At 39.3% G+C, this 15,064-nt stretch overlaps 1 protein-coding gene across 3 annotated transcripts in view; it reads right to left on the reverse strand.

Annotated features, from left to right (window-relative positions):
- The window catches only part of C2CD3 (C2 domain containing 3 centriole elongation regulator), a 125,301-nt gene extending 110,393 nt beyond the window's left edge, over positions 1 to 14,908 (reverse strand). For all 3 annotated transcript variants that reach the window (XM_045817816.1, XM_045817815.1, XM_045817817.1), the window contains exons 1-3: positions 14,660 to 14,908; positions 11,838 to 12,107; positions 8,423 to 8,580 (exon numbers count right to left, since the gene is read on the reverse strand). In XM_045817816.1, the coding sequence (XP_045673772.1) occupies positions 8,423 to 8,580; positions 11,838 to 12,107; positions 14,660 to 14,714 (483 nt within the window). In that variant the 5' untranslated portion in view covers positions 14,715 to 14,908. The remainder of the gene's footprint in view (positions 1 to 8,422; positions 8,581 to 11,837; positions 12,108 to 14,659) is intronic.
- Between the last annotated feature and the right edge of the window lie 156 nt (positions 14,909 to 15,064).

Consider the following 15,064-nt stretch of genomic DNA (forward strand, 5'->3'; position numbering starts at 1 on the left):
CTACTGGAGACTTGGCCCACAACCCAGGCATGTGCCCTAATTGGGAATCCAACTGGGGACCATTTTGGTCCCCAGGCCAGCACTCAATCTACTGAGCCACACCAGTTGGGGCTAAACTTTCTTTTTATAAACTATATTTTATTGATTATACTGTTACAGTTGTCCTGAATTTCCCCCCTTTACTCCCCTCCAGCCAGCACCCCCTACTTGCTCAGGCTACCCCCACACCATTGCTCACATCCACAAGTCATAAGTTCTTTGGCTACTCCATTTCCTGTACTGTATTTTAAATCCCTATGGCTATTCTGTAACTGCGCCTTTGTACTTCTTAATCCCCTTACCTCCTCACCCATTCCCCACAACCCCCTCCCATCTGGCAAACATCAAAACGCTCTCTATATCCATGATTCTATCTCTGTTCTTTGTTTGCTTAGTTTGTTTTTTTTATTCAATTATTGATAGTTATGAATTTTTGCCATTTTATTATTCATAGTTTGATTTTCTTTTTCTTAAATAAGTCCCTTTATTTCATATAAGAAATTATAATTTCTTATAATTTCAATAAAGACCTTCAGCTGAAGGTCTTTATCTGCCCTTGATTCTAAATGATAGCTTTGTTAGGTACAGCAATTTTAGCTGTAAGTCCCTGCTTTTCATGACTTTGAATATGTTTTGCCAATCTCTTCTAGCCTGCAAAGTTTCTTTTGAGAAATCAGCTGACAGTCTTATGGGAACTCCTTTGTAGGTAATTATATGCTTTTCTCTTGCTGCTTTTAAGATTCTCTCTTTATCTTTGAACTTTGGCATTTTAATTACGATGTGTCTTGGAGGAAGCCTCTTTGCATCCATCTTATTTGGGACTCTCTGTGCTTCCTGGATTTGCATGTCTATTTCCTTTGCCAGATTAGGGAAATTTTCCTTCACTATTTTTTTTCAAATAACTTTTTAATTTCTTGCTTTTTCTCTTCTCCTCCTAGAACCTCTATGATGTGAATGTCCAACCTCTTGAAGTTGTCCTAGAGGCTGCTTATACTTTCCTCATTTTCGGATTTTTTCTTCTTCTTGTTATTCTGATTGGTTGTTTTTTGCTTCCTTATGTTCTAAATTACTGATTTAACTCTTGGCTTTCATCCACACTACTATCTCCTTGTAAATTGTTCTTTATTTCAATTAGGGTATCCTTCATTTCTGACTGATCTTTTTATGCTGTTGAGGTCCTCACTAAGTTCCTTGAACATTCTTATAACCAGCGTTATTAACTCTGCATCTGATAGTTTGCTTATCTCCATTTCTTTTAGCTCTTTTTTTTTTTTTGAGTTTTGATCTGTTCTTTCATTTGAGCTGTTTCTTTGTGGGCCAAGTTTTTTTGTCTCCTTGTTTTGGCAGCCTCCCTGTTTGTTTCTATGTATCAGGTAGAGCTGCTATGAGGCAGGTACTCCCTGCCTTTGTAGTGTAGCCTAATGTAGTAGGTGTCCTGCAGAGTCTAGCGGCACAGCCTCCCCTATCACCCAAGCTGGGTACTTGAGATATGCCCTTTATGTAGGCTGACTACACCCTCCTCTTGTAGTTGAGCCTTGGTTGCTGTTGGCAGATCATTGGGAGGGATTTACCCAAGGCGGTCAGCTGCAAGGATTGGCTGTGACCACTTACTACCAACCTCTGCCCTCCGTGGAGGATCAGCTGTGCAGGGGCAGGGTGGTGGTGTTCTGACATGGTCTGTAGCTATTCACTGGGTGTGCTGGCCTTGGTGTTTCCCAGGTGGTGCAGGCCAAGGTCAGCCTCCTGCCCTGTGTTTTGCCTGGGTCCACCCTGCATGAGGTATAAAGCAATCTGAGATGGCTGCTACTTGTGCTGGGCTTGAAGATTCTCTGGTGAAGCCAAGGTATGAATCTAGGCTGGCTGCTGACAATGTCAGGCCTGGGGCTCACTGAAGCCAGCTGTTGCTTGTTTGAGAGGATTTAGGAAGTTGTGAAGCAGGGGCCAAGACCAGCCATTCATATGGAAAGCAGCTTGGGTGGGCCTGTAAGTTGGGTGGGGCAGAGTCTCTGCAGACGTCCAAGGTGGGCCAAACTGTGTTAGCTATGCTGATGGAATCTCAGATATGGCACCAGCTTGCTTGGTTCATGGCTCTGTGGGGGGAGGGCCCAGAAAAGGGACAATGACCTCTGCCTCTGCTTGCCTTGATTCCAGACACCTCAGTCTCTGCCAACATACCATGGGTGCCTTCCAAGCTGCCACCCTGGTTCCGGAGTTCAGAGGGAGTGAGTCAGAGTAGGTAAGTTCGTGTGTAGGTTCTTTAAAAGGAAGTGTTTGGGCTCCATAAGTTTCTTCCACTGACTCAATCCCCAATGGTTTTTATAGTCAGAAGTTGTGGGGGCTTATCTTCCTGTCACTGGAACCCTGGGCTGGGGAGCCTGGTGTGGGTCTGGGACTACTCACACCTCAGACATCCCTCCCAAATTTTATCCACCACACGTGGATGTGGAATCAGCCTGTTCCATGTCTGCACCCTTTCTACCAGTTTGGATGGATGTGGTTTCTTTAATACCAGAGTCATCAGACTTCCATTCAACTCAATTTCTGACAGTTCTGAGTGATGGTTGTTCTATATTTTAGTTGTAGTTTTGATGTAATTGTGCAAAGAGGTGAGTCATGTCTGCCTACACTGCCATCTTGACTGGAAGTCCTTGTATAAACTTCTTTGTATCCAGGAAGAGATGCTATGGCCTTCCCTTCTTGATATTTCTACTTACTCTGGTCTATCCATCCATATAACTACCATTTATTGAACACTTTACTACACGCCAGAAGCTATGCTAAGTTTCTCACATAGAGAAGCTCATATGATGAAATAACTGTCAGAAAAGTATATTATCCTAATTTGAGGATTAAAAAGTAAAGAGATAGGCTTACAGGAGGTATTTGTAACTTGTAGCTTATTTTTCATCCTGATTATATTATGCATTCCTGGAGGCATGGACTTTCATAGTTGTTTTTCTGTGGACTAATTAGCATAGTACTCACTGTACAGGTCTAATATGCCTAATCATACCTAATGGACTGAACTATAATGTGAGTCACTGCCTGTGATTGGCCCTGAGCAACCTGTTTGGAGCTGCAAAGCTATCCACTGTTTGTGGCCGACTCTGCTGGGCCTGGCTATGTATGCCAAGACCAAGCTGTGCACCAAGGCTTTTACCAGCACTGGGTTTGGGGGTAGTTCAGCAAAAGTACCAAAGCACCCTAAGATCTGCCTCCACCTGTTAGACTCAGTTACTGAAAGAGCCTTTGGTGATACTTGAGTTGCATGAGGTAGGTTCTCAGTGCATCATGAGGTAGGGGTGAGTGGTGTTTAATAGATCGATAGAGGTTCAAACTTGGTGCCTGTGCTGCATCTGAGGCCACTCGGCAAATGTCCCAGGGTATACCAAGTCTAGCTGCCATCCTCTGGGTGCTTGCACACCTTTGTGGTGGGGTAGGGTCTCAGGGATTTGTGAGGGTAAGGCCAACAGAATTTAATAGGCTGTAAATGACCAAGATTTGGCCATATGAAGGGAGGGCTCTCCACTGATTGGAAAGGTGAGGGAAAAATGGCCCCTGTCCTAGAGCCACCCAATTCAATCTGCCCCAGATCCTGCTTGGAGCAGGGGAGGGACTGTGGGAATTGGGAGGTTGAGGCTAGTGGATTTCCTATGAAGGGGAGGTACTGTTCAGGATGGGGCATGATGAGGGGAGTGGCCCAGCCTCCGAGTTACACAACTCAGTCTATTCCAAATCATGCCCAGATCTCAGGAGGGCAGAGACATCAGGTGTTATGAGGGTGGGGCTGCCTGGAGCCCAGACAGTGGGGCTAGTGGATCTCCCATGAGGGGGAGGCACACAACTCAGTCACTGACACCCTGAGTCTGCCCAGAACTCCATACTCTGGCCCAGGCAGCTGACTCCTCAGCAGGGTGGAGTTATTGTATACCTCCAGGTTGATGCTGTATGTAGAAGAGTGCTCCACCTAAGAGAGATAGTGTGTGTGGTGGGGGAGACCTCAGCTCAGGGATCCTGGCCACTGCCCCTTCAGCTCTCTTCCCAGAGCCATAAACCCCAGCCTCTCCTCATACAACTCTAGTCTGCTCTGCCCTCCATCAAATGAAACCCAGGGTAAGTGGCTGTGAACAAGATTCTTTGTACTGGCCCTTTGAGAGAGCACCAGTGTTTCTATCAGACTTCCCTCCCTGGTGGACAGAATCCCCCACTGATTTTCACTGCCAGATATTAAGTAAGCCCCTCTTCCCAGCTCCGGTGCGCTGGGCTGAGAGCCTACTTTGGGGCTGAAACTCCACACTCTTTGGGGGAACCTTTGTAGCTGAGATATCCCTTCAGAATTTCAGCCCTCGTTCACAAACACAGGACTAGCCCTTCTATGTCTTCACCCTTCCTTCCACTCTCAACATGACTTTTTCTGTGAATCCTTGGTTATAAGACTCTCTTCAGTTGCTTATTCAGAGAGATTGTTCTATATTTTAGTTGTAATTCCAGTTTGGTCCTGGGAGGAGGTATGTGTAACATCTACCTACTCTGATGCCATCTTGGATCTAAATCTACTCTTAATCAAATGGTTTAAAAAAGAATGCTTGTAATACCCATCAAATATAAAATGTCTGGTATTGATAACTTCTAAAAGTATCAAGTTTCTAGTCAAATCAAAGAAATGGATTTCAAAAGAATTTATAATTATATATTCTTGTTTTCCAATTTTAATGTAAAATAATCATACATTCACATATTGTTACATGCTCATATAATAGTATAAGTTCAGTATTTTAAAATTTCTATTATATTTTTGGCAGTTGATTTTTCTTACAACCAGCCTCCTTGACTCATTTGTTATTTTTGACATCTGATCTATATCAAGAATAGAATACAACAAAGATTCCTCTCTCAGCTTGACTCTAATGATTTTATCAATCTACTCTGAGCACCCTCCCTCCAGCCACCATGGCTCTTGATATCATTTAAAACTCTTCTAACTCCATAACCTCAATTTCCTTTAAAAACTATGCATCTGTCTTCTTTGAGTTATGACTAAATGTGATCTGCACAGCAACACTCTAAAGCCACCTCTATTCCTTCATCTTCCAGACATTCAGCTCCCCATTGGCTTCATTCACAACTCATCAGGAGGGATTCCACACAGTCAACTCAATACTGTGCTCGGGGACAGCAAAGCAGTAATATGACAAGAAGTCCATCATACACTGCATTTTTAAAAAGTTATTCTAAAATTAGTATTATACATCCACATAATTTGAAGAGTCTGTTTTACAAGCTTGTACAGAAAACAAGTCCTGCCCTGGCTGGTGTTGCTCAGTTGGTTGAAGCGTCACCCTGACCAAAATGTCGCACAAACTCAGGTTGCAGGTTTGATCCCTGGTCACGGTGCATATGAGAAGAGAGCCAATCAGTGTTTCTCTCACTTTCATGTTTCTTTCTCTCTCTCCCTCCTTCCCCTCCTTTCTCTCCAAAATCAATGAAAAAAATGTCCTCAGGTGAGGATTAAAAAAAAAAAAAAAGAAAAGAAAACCAAGGCCTTCACATAGGCTCGCTCCATATTTCTCTTGCTCCAGAGGCAACCACTTTCAACTCCTGTACCTGACTCTTGTCGTATTTACCTCTATAGTGAAAATAATGTGCTTATATTAGCCTACATCTTGACTCCCCTGCCCCTCAGTTTCTGGGCACTATCTTTTTTTTTTAAGATTTTATTTATTTACCTTTTTAGAGAGAGGAGAAGGGAGGGAAAAAGAGAGGGACAGAAACATCAGTGTGCGAGAGAAACATCTACTGCTTGCCTCTTGCACATCCCCAACTGGGGAACCTGGCCTGCAACGTGGCATGAGCCCTGACTGGGAATTGAACCTGTGATCCTTTGCTTTGCAGGCTGGTGCTCAACCTACTGAGCCACACCAGCCGGGGCTGGGCACTATCTTTTGACTTCTTACTATGGAAGATAAAAATTTAACTCCACCCCCCATCCTCCTGACTTGCCTATATAGTTCTAGTATAAACATTGATCGAAGCAAACTTTCTGTATGAACATGTATTCTATTTAAAGCTGATTTGGGGGGACAGTATAGAGGTTGGGGGGTTGAAGGATCAAGGAAAAAGGAAAATGGGCTCATGGACATGGACAACAGCGTGGTAATTGCTGGGGGGAGGGGCGTATGAGGGCACTAAATAGTAACGATAAAAAAATACTCCCCCAAAATAACAGTAGAAAGAAAAAAAGATAAAGGTGAACCATGATATATAACTGATTACTTTTCCTTTCCTGCCAACTTTTAGCTAAAATGGAAATAGCCTTGTTTCCTCATTCCTTAGTTTGTATTTTCTTTATTAATAATTTAATTCTAAACTCATTGCTAGTTGTCTAAATCTCTTAAATCTCTTTTAAGATTTTCAGACACATCAGATATCTTATAACCTTTTTTTTTTTTTTAAGAAAAGTCTCCCAGAGGTTTAGGATATATTCCAAGTCTAGACGACACTTATTCCTGGCGTAGAGCTGCCATTCTTGGATCTCCCTTCATCTCTCTCCTTTATTGGATCTCTTGTTTCCAACATAACATCTTGATTTTTTAAATTTACTTCTTCGTTTTGCAGAGAAAGTCCTTCAGCAGCTTTGCCAGAAAGGTTGTGAGAAAGGTACAAATTTTGCTAAGTTGTACATATGGAATGTCTTCGTACCACACTTAGACTACACAGACTGTGCTAGAGACAGACATATAGCCTATTTTTATTCTGAAGGCATTACTGAATTGTCTTCTGGCTCCTAATGTTCATGCTTCTATTCAGAAGCTTGAAGCCATACTACTTTCCAATTCTTTACATGTGAGTGTTTCCCTTTTTCTCTGGAAGTGTATAGGATTATCTTTGTTTTTAATGTTCTAAAATGTCACAATGATACATAATGGTGTAAGTTAAGTTAGTTTTCTTTCACCCATTATGTTATACTTAAATGGCTCTTTCTAAACAAATTTTAATATGAAAAATGTTTTTAAGATTCTTAATATAAAAAATTAAAACAAAATCAGAAATAAATGGTATAATTAATCCAGTTACTTGTTATTCTGTTTCAACAATTATCAACAGATGACTAATCACATTTCATTTACACTGTTCCCAACTCCTGCTTTGCCACTGGGATATTGAGATGCAAGTCCCAGACAGCATAAAATTTCTTCTGTAAATACATTAGTAATAATATGAGGATTTTTCCTCCCACACCAGAACATAAACATATTACCATTAGCACACCTAAAACATTAATAATTTTTTAATATTGTCAAAAATTGAGTCAATATTCCAATTTTCCTGATTATTTCTAGTTTTTAAGAATTGTTCATATGAATCAGGACCTCAGTAAACTTTTTCAACATGAAAACTAATATATTTAATACTGGGAAGTAACTGAACAACCTTCCAGAGTCCAATACTCCTTAAAGAAAAAAAATCAAGTACAAAATATGTAAATTAACATCCAGTATGCAATAAAAAAATTACAAGAAGCAAGATGTGCCCTATAATCTCAAGAACACTGAAATCAATTAAAACCCCAAATGATAGAAACAGTAAAATTAGCATACAGGGTCATAAAATGGCTATTATATAGATACTTTTAAGGCTCAAGGATGTAAAAGAACATATGAAGGTAAAGAAAAATAAATTGTACATTTAAGAAATAAAATCTATTATTGGGGCAATCACTTCCTAAGTTATATAAATGTCTAATCACTGAGTTATATACCTGAAACTAATGTAATATTGTACATCAACTGTACCTGAAAAATAAAAACTTAAAAAAAAAAAAATTAAGAAGAGTAATTTTTTTCTTTTCTTGTTTAAGATTTTATGTATTTTCAGAGAGAGGGGAAGGGAGAAAGAGAGGGAGAGAAACACTGTTGCCTCTTGTATGGCATGCCAGTAACCCATGTGCCCTGATGAGGAATCAAACCGGTGACCTTTTGGTTCTCAGGCCAGCGCTCAATCCACTGAGCCACACCAGCCAGGGCTAGGCAAAGTAACTTTTAAAGAGATGAGAAACACAGTATCTGAAACAAAAATCTTACTGATGGGATTAAGAGCAGATCAGACACTGCACAAGAATAGTGAATTCAAATACCTAGCAATAGGGAAAATATCAAGCATCCAATATACATGTACTTGGGAGTCTCATATTATCACTAAGAGGATTTAGATAAGTGGGAAACAAAGGTATATTACAGTCTTTGGGTAAAAATATAAACAAAGGCATGAAGTGGGAATTAGCATGGTAGACAGGAGTCAAGTCCCTATCCATTCTATAAACAGATTCAACTATTTGAGTCAAAAAGTTTTATTCTATGCAGCAAAGAATTAAAATATGTTTTACCTGGAGTTCTCCAAGTTTCTTAGATGTTGGCGAAACAATGCTGAAAAATCCATTGATGTGATGGGTTGGAGAAAGCTTAGCTAATCCACTGATGTGAACTCTACCGATTGGAAGATGATCAAGTTTGGTGATTACTTCCAGCACCAGCACAGCCATATCTAATCAGAAACATGATAATATAGCAGATAGTTTTCATTTACTTTTATTTTTAGAAGTGGACAGAGGGGTATATATTAGAAAACTTTTTTATGTAAAAAAATCATCTTATTTTCAAATACACCATGCATTTACCATATAATTATGGGGAGGGGGCAGAAAGAGTGAATCCATGATTAACAGAACAATAAAGTTTCAGGGAAGAACAATGACTAAATACCTCACATGGAGAAAAAACAATGAATAAAAATATTCAGCCTATCAAGTACTTTGTAAGAAACATACCTCAAAAGGGGTGTTTTTAACATGTCAGGGAAGAACTCAGGCTTTGCTTTTGATATATGAAAGCAGTAACTCAGTTCTTTTTTCTCACCATTTCTAGTTTTGAATTGGACAAAGGGCTTCTTTTGTATAGATGCAAGAGTTGGTCTCTGCTTCCCTCAAGAACATCTAATTGCTTAATCTTTGATTGTACCTGTGGTACTGAAATACTGAGAGCACTTGGAACTAATTGGAATGGAAATAAACTCCTTAACTATATTCTTCAATTATTTGCACAGACCTAATACTTTCATGGTCATAATTTACAGGAGGAAAAACATAATGCATTCATATGGAGTCTGAGATTCTTTCAGGACAGTGTAACTTCTGAGTATTTCCTTTTGAAGTTGAGAAAATGGATCATTTTCACTATTTGTTCAATACTGTAGTAAAAAGAGCACAGTACTAATAACGAGAAGGCCTGTGATTGTGTTGTAGCACCTTTATTTACAAACTACTTCTGTATAAGCCATAGTTGTCTGTAAGATAGGCATCATAATATTTACATCATGGTTGTGTGAGGAACAGGGTATTGCAAGTAAAACATATAGCACAGTGTCCTCTCATATGGTAGATGCTTAATGACTATTATACAACATTAGACAAATTACCTAACATATCACCGTCCCTGTCTTACTTACCATGAATATATTTGATAATATATTCAATGGTTTCCTTTTTGCATTTTATTTTCTTTTAAATGAGCTATGCATACAAAAGAGTACATAAAAGAATAACAAAGCAAATACCAAACAACTTAAAAAATAGTTATATTTTTCCCAAGTTTTCAGTTAGAGCACATACTCTTGTGAACCAATGTTGTATCTTCATTTTTAATAAGCATATACTCATGTTCACAGCTGTGCCATCACTTACAAGGAAAACCCCATCTGTTCCCTATTCAAATGGGACCTTCTCCAAGGCTTTTTTCCTAACTAGAATAATAAAATTTCACTACTGGCTGATTTGGTGGTTAACTCCTTCAATTTACCCATGGTAAAATTAACACCCAAGAAGATGAAACAGCTTGCTCAAAGTGTCAGGCAGCAAGTTAGTATAGAACAGAAGTAGAATTCTGATTTCCTAATAACTTACAAGTTTAGTTCTTATTAATTTCCTAGAATATTCATATAGTACTCATTGTATGTACCAAGTAATCAGGCACTTAATTACATGCATTCTGGCACTGCTCACTTGTTTCACATGTCAGCTTTGTTTTTTCAACAAATCTTTAAGTTCTTTTTGATCAGAGACAACATCTAAAATCTCTGTATCCATCACAATGCCTAAGGCACTTCATACACATACACACACACACACATTTTTAAAAAATAAAACCTGTATTCATTTTATTGACTATATTCCCTATGCTATACTTAAGACATTATATTTTTGTAAGACTCACACCTACAATATGCCAGGCACTGCAGCAATAAAGCTACAAATTTATTTTTCATTTAATCTTCACAAAAATTTCTTTCAGGTAAGTGCTATTATCCCCATTTAACTAAATAGGAAGGTGAGGCTCCAATATCTTAAGGAACCTCCCAACATCACAGAGCATCCAATCCTGAAGCTAGAGGTCAAATTCAAGCCTGTCTGACTTCAGAGCCCATGCTCTTCTCATTCAACCAGGCTGCTTCTTTATGGAAAGTCAGCTATTTGATCTCATTTTACAGATGAGGAAAAAGGGCATCAGAAATGGCAAGGGACTTTCCAAAATCCCACAGCTGATAACACTAACCTAAAGTTCAGATGACAAATCTAGTGCAGTCCTTATTTTATCACAGGATGCTCAAATAAATGTCTGACCAGTTACCATATGAATAGATATCTTTTTTCTTACTGAAGAATTTCTAATCACTCCTCATTTGTTAAATTATATAAAAATACCACTTGAGGATTCAAGTTTTAGGTTTCCAGTACCCGAATATCTATGGGTGTCCTTTAATAGCACTTATCACTTTCTACCTACTATTATACTAAATTTCTCTATGAATTTAGTTAGAATTAGATACCATTCTGATTAAATACTTTTATTCATTTGTATAATTCCCATAGTGCCTAGCACAATGTCCAGCACATGCTAAGTGATCATTATGTATTTTTTGAATTACTGAAGTTTTTGTTTTTCACATTATGATGTTTTCCAAAATTTTTTCTTGGTAGAATGCAAGCTTTTTAAGATAGGTTAATCTTTAATTCAACTTCGGCTCTTTAGTATTCTTAGCCCAACAATGTTTACATGATAAATGCTTAATTTTTACTGACTTGAACTGCACTGATTTGATAAATAACTCCACCATCCAAAATGTGTTTATGTGAGACCTTGATTAAAATATTGAGAAGTAATGAAGCACGTTTAGAATGCTTTCCTGGAACACAAATGAAGAGATTTTGGCTCCTGGACTCCTATGGAGAGATCTTTCCCTTCTTTAAAAATCTGTAGTACTAACTCACTAAACCATTCATTGGTACTTAGCAGGGATTATCTCGCACTGTTAGTAAATTTTATATCTATATCCTCTTTCCTTGAGCATAATTTAAGTCCCAGAGCAAACAGTATGGTTATTACTTAAACAAGCATGATTTGGTAAAAAGTACATGAGTTCTGTTGTCAGACAGAAGTGGGTTCAAATCTGCTTCGCCACTGTCAACTATGTAACTTTAGAGAGCATTGATTTCATCTCTGAACCTGAGTTTCATCATCCATAAAAGAGAGAAAATAATCTATCTTGCAGAGTTAAGAATTAGAAATAATATGTGTCAATTGCTAGTGCATAGCATATTCTCAGTAAATTGTCTATTTTTAAACCTCTTTGAGCCCTCAATAATTAATGATGTCATATAGATACTAGGTATGCAATAACATCTATTGCTAATAACATCACTACATGCTTATTAGGTCTGTAGGTGCAACGCTAAGACAAAATTGTACCTGTTAGGTAAGAGGTAAATTGCTTTGGACCACAGCGAACAGCATAACGTGTAGTTGTTCTCACAGCTTTTGGTTCAGTCTGCAATGTGTCCCTGGGACAAAAGAGGGTTCCATCTGATGTTTCTCCCCACCATCTCACTCGAACCAGTATACAAGAAGGAGGCTTTGCAATCTTCCATATGACTTTATCAACAGTAAGTTTCAGAAAGCAGCGTAGTTGGCCTTCAACTAGAGGTGGTAGACTTGTAGATGGAGGAATGTCACTTAAACCTGTGGAGAAATTCAAGAATACTAAGTTAAAATTTAGACTAAATATAGAAAACATATAATCTGCTTTTTTAATAAAAACACACAAAAACATTTTAGTCTCTACAGAAAGCAGGCTTATCTTACCTATTCTAATAAAGGAGAAGTAACTAGTTAACTAGACCACAGAATAAACTATCTGGTCACTTAAGCCACCCTGACAACAAACTGGTGTTTAGAGTTGGTTTCAGGTTAGTACAAATAAAGAACATACCAACTTAAGACATACTAACACAAACTCCTCAATGGAGAGAGACCATTTGAAAAATACAAATATAATGATACAGTACATATATTTTCAGATCTCAGTTGAAAGTTTTCTTCCAAATACTGATTATTACAAAGTCCACAATTCTTAAGATGTTATCTTTACCTAACTCTCTTACTTTAAAACCATCACTAAACATAGAGCAGCAAAAACTCCCTTCATTCAACGCTCAAATAAATGATTAGGTCTATACCATACAACTCTGCATTTCAATAAAGAGCACCTTAGATTGTCTTCTCGCCCCACCAATATCACACGGTTGAGGACAAAGATTATCATTCTTCAGATTCTGCTCAATTTTTTAGCACTTTGCTGGGTTCATAATATTTATTGGCTTCATACAGATAACAAAATGTAAACCAGGCAGTTAAACACAGCTTTCTATACAACTTTCCTTTATCTTCTAACAAGGACTGAGAGACTTAAGAAATCATTCTTACATTACACATCTTTTTATTTCTCTCACTTTTCTCTTGGGCACTGTTTATGCTTCACTAGAAGAAAATATACTGGAGTCTCTCAGCTCATGAATCTATCTAAGTAATTCTTTGGATTTCTGAAGTGAACACCCTGTCTGCTCTCTATAGTGGAGAAAAGTCCCATCATAACTTTATGGATAACTATTTCAATATAAAAATTATACATGGGTATGTACATGAGCATTACTGCATACCCATATAAGATAGCTAGTAGGGCATTCTTATGTTATTTCTATTTTGATTTGCCTATTAACCAAATATGCTTGACTGATTTCACATAGGGAGCAACAAAAATGATCACTTCCATGCTTGTTTCATATCCTCCCATCATTCCAGGCAGGAAAGGTACTGCCTCAAAACTGTCTTAAGCATCTTTAAACAGCCCTGGCTGGTGGCTCAGCTGGTTGGAACATTGTCCTGTGCACCACAAGGTCGCAGGTTTGATCCCAGGTCAGAGCACATCTCTGGGTTGCAACTTCCAACCTCGGTCAGGGTGCATACTGGAGGCAATCGATTATGTTTCTCTCTTACATCATTATTTCTCTCTCTCCCAAATCAATAACCATATCCTTGGGTGAAGATTTTTTTTAAAAATCTGAAGTTTGGATAAGATTTATTTCTGTAGCTCCAGTCCTCACCCCAATGGCCTAATATAACTATTCTGTTATTTCTTTGTGTATAATGTAAAAAGGCAGCCACTCATTTTTGTTTTTGTGAAAGCCCTGTAGAGATTCAAATTCTAGTTTCCTGATCTGCCCTGGGTTCCTAGGGTGACTGTTCTTGCTGAAGCTAACATTTTTCTACTCTCCTGGTGAGCTTGTCTCTCTTGGAGTGAACCTGACAAACCTCTTGCTACACACTCTTTCATCATCTCAAATCCATTGTAGATACTCACACCCTCACCCCTTCAACCCTACCTACCACATGGTCTAACTCGCCACTCTTCGTCTCTCCTCCACACTATCTTTTCCAACTTCCCATTTGTAGCCCTCCACACTTCATGATTGTATTATGCCTCACTCGTTCAACTAACATTTACTGAGTCCTGCTTTGTGCTAGTTCTTGAGGATTCAGTAACGTATAAAGCATGACCCTTGTCTGTTAGAATTACTGACATACTCCCCTCTCCAACTTATGTTTCTTCTGTCCTTTGTGGACCTCCAAAGGTGGACCCTAACATACACTTAACTTTGTTATGAAAAACCCTCCCAAGTCATGGGGTTGATTTAATTTACACTGCAGTGACTATAATAGTGTACTGTATACTTGAAAGATGCTAAGAGTGGATCTTAAGGGTTCTCATTAACAGAAAAGAAATTCTGTAACTATGTATAGTGATGGATGTATAGTGACGGTGATCATTTCGCAACATATACAAACATCCAATCAGTTATGTGGTAGACCTGAAACTAACAACATTATGTCAATTATATCTCAATTTCCAAAAATACAAAAAATCTGTAGAATTTTTTATTTCCTTCCTTTAAAGGTGTCCTACCAGTACTTAAGCCCTCACTTAGCCCCATTTATTCGTCCAGTTTGCCACTCCCCAACCCCCGCCTCCGGCCCCTATATCCTTTCCATTCGTTGGAGAGCCAACTGCCCTCTCTTTTAATCTGATTCCCTGGTTATTCCCCCTCCTTCATCCCTTTTCTTCTTTTTTTTTTTTAACAGGCGGTTGTCGGGGGGGTCTCCCTAGAATTCCTTACACCCCGTTCCCCTAACTCCGCCCTATGACGCTTTCCTTAACCTTTGGTCGCTCAGGTTACCTCCTTTCTTGCGGCCACGGCCGCCCCCAGGTCCCTGGCCTTTGCGTTGTTTCATGATGAGGCCGAGCTTTTCTTCACCAACTCAACTCCAGCCCCAGCACCTAGGCCGTAGCCTACCGCCATCCCTTCCCACCGCGCCCGCGTTCCCCGGCAACCGGCACCGCTGGGCAGCCTGGGAGGCAGGAAGAAGCAGCTTTTCATCTAACAGTCTCTTGGGAAGCGGTGAAAAGGAAAGGCGCCAAGACTCCTCACCACCAATAGACTGCAACACCCAGGATGCTTTGCTACACTACCTCTGCGGGGTTGGACGCTGTCCCCTCCAGCTGCGCAGGCGCAAAGGGATACGTCCTTTGAGGACTCCATAGCCCAGGGTGCATTGCCTCTAAGAGCGCTTCTCTTTCCGGG

Source organism: Phyllostomus hastatus, unplaced genomic scaffold, assembly GCF_019186645.2.
Source record: "Phyllostomus hastatus isolate PE091 unplaced genomic scaffold, TTU_PhHast_1.1 phas_scaffold_317, whole genome shotgun sequence".
Classification (NCBI taxonomy): domain Eukaryota; kingdom Metazoa; phylum Chordata; class Mammalia; order Chiroptera; family Phyllostomidae; genus Phyllostomus; species Phyllostomus hastatus.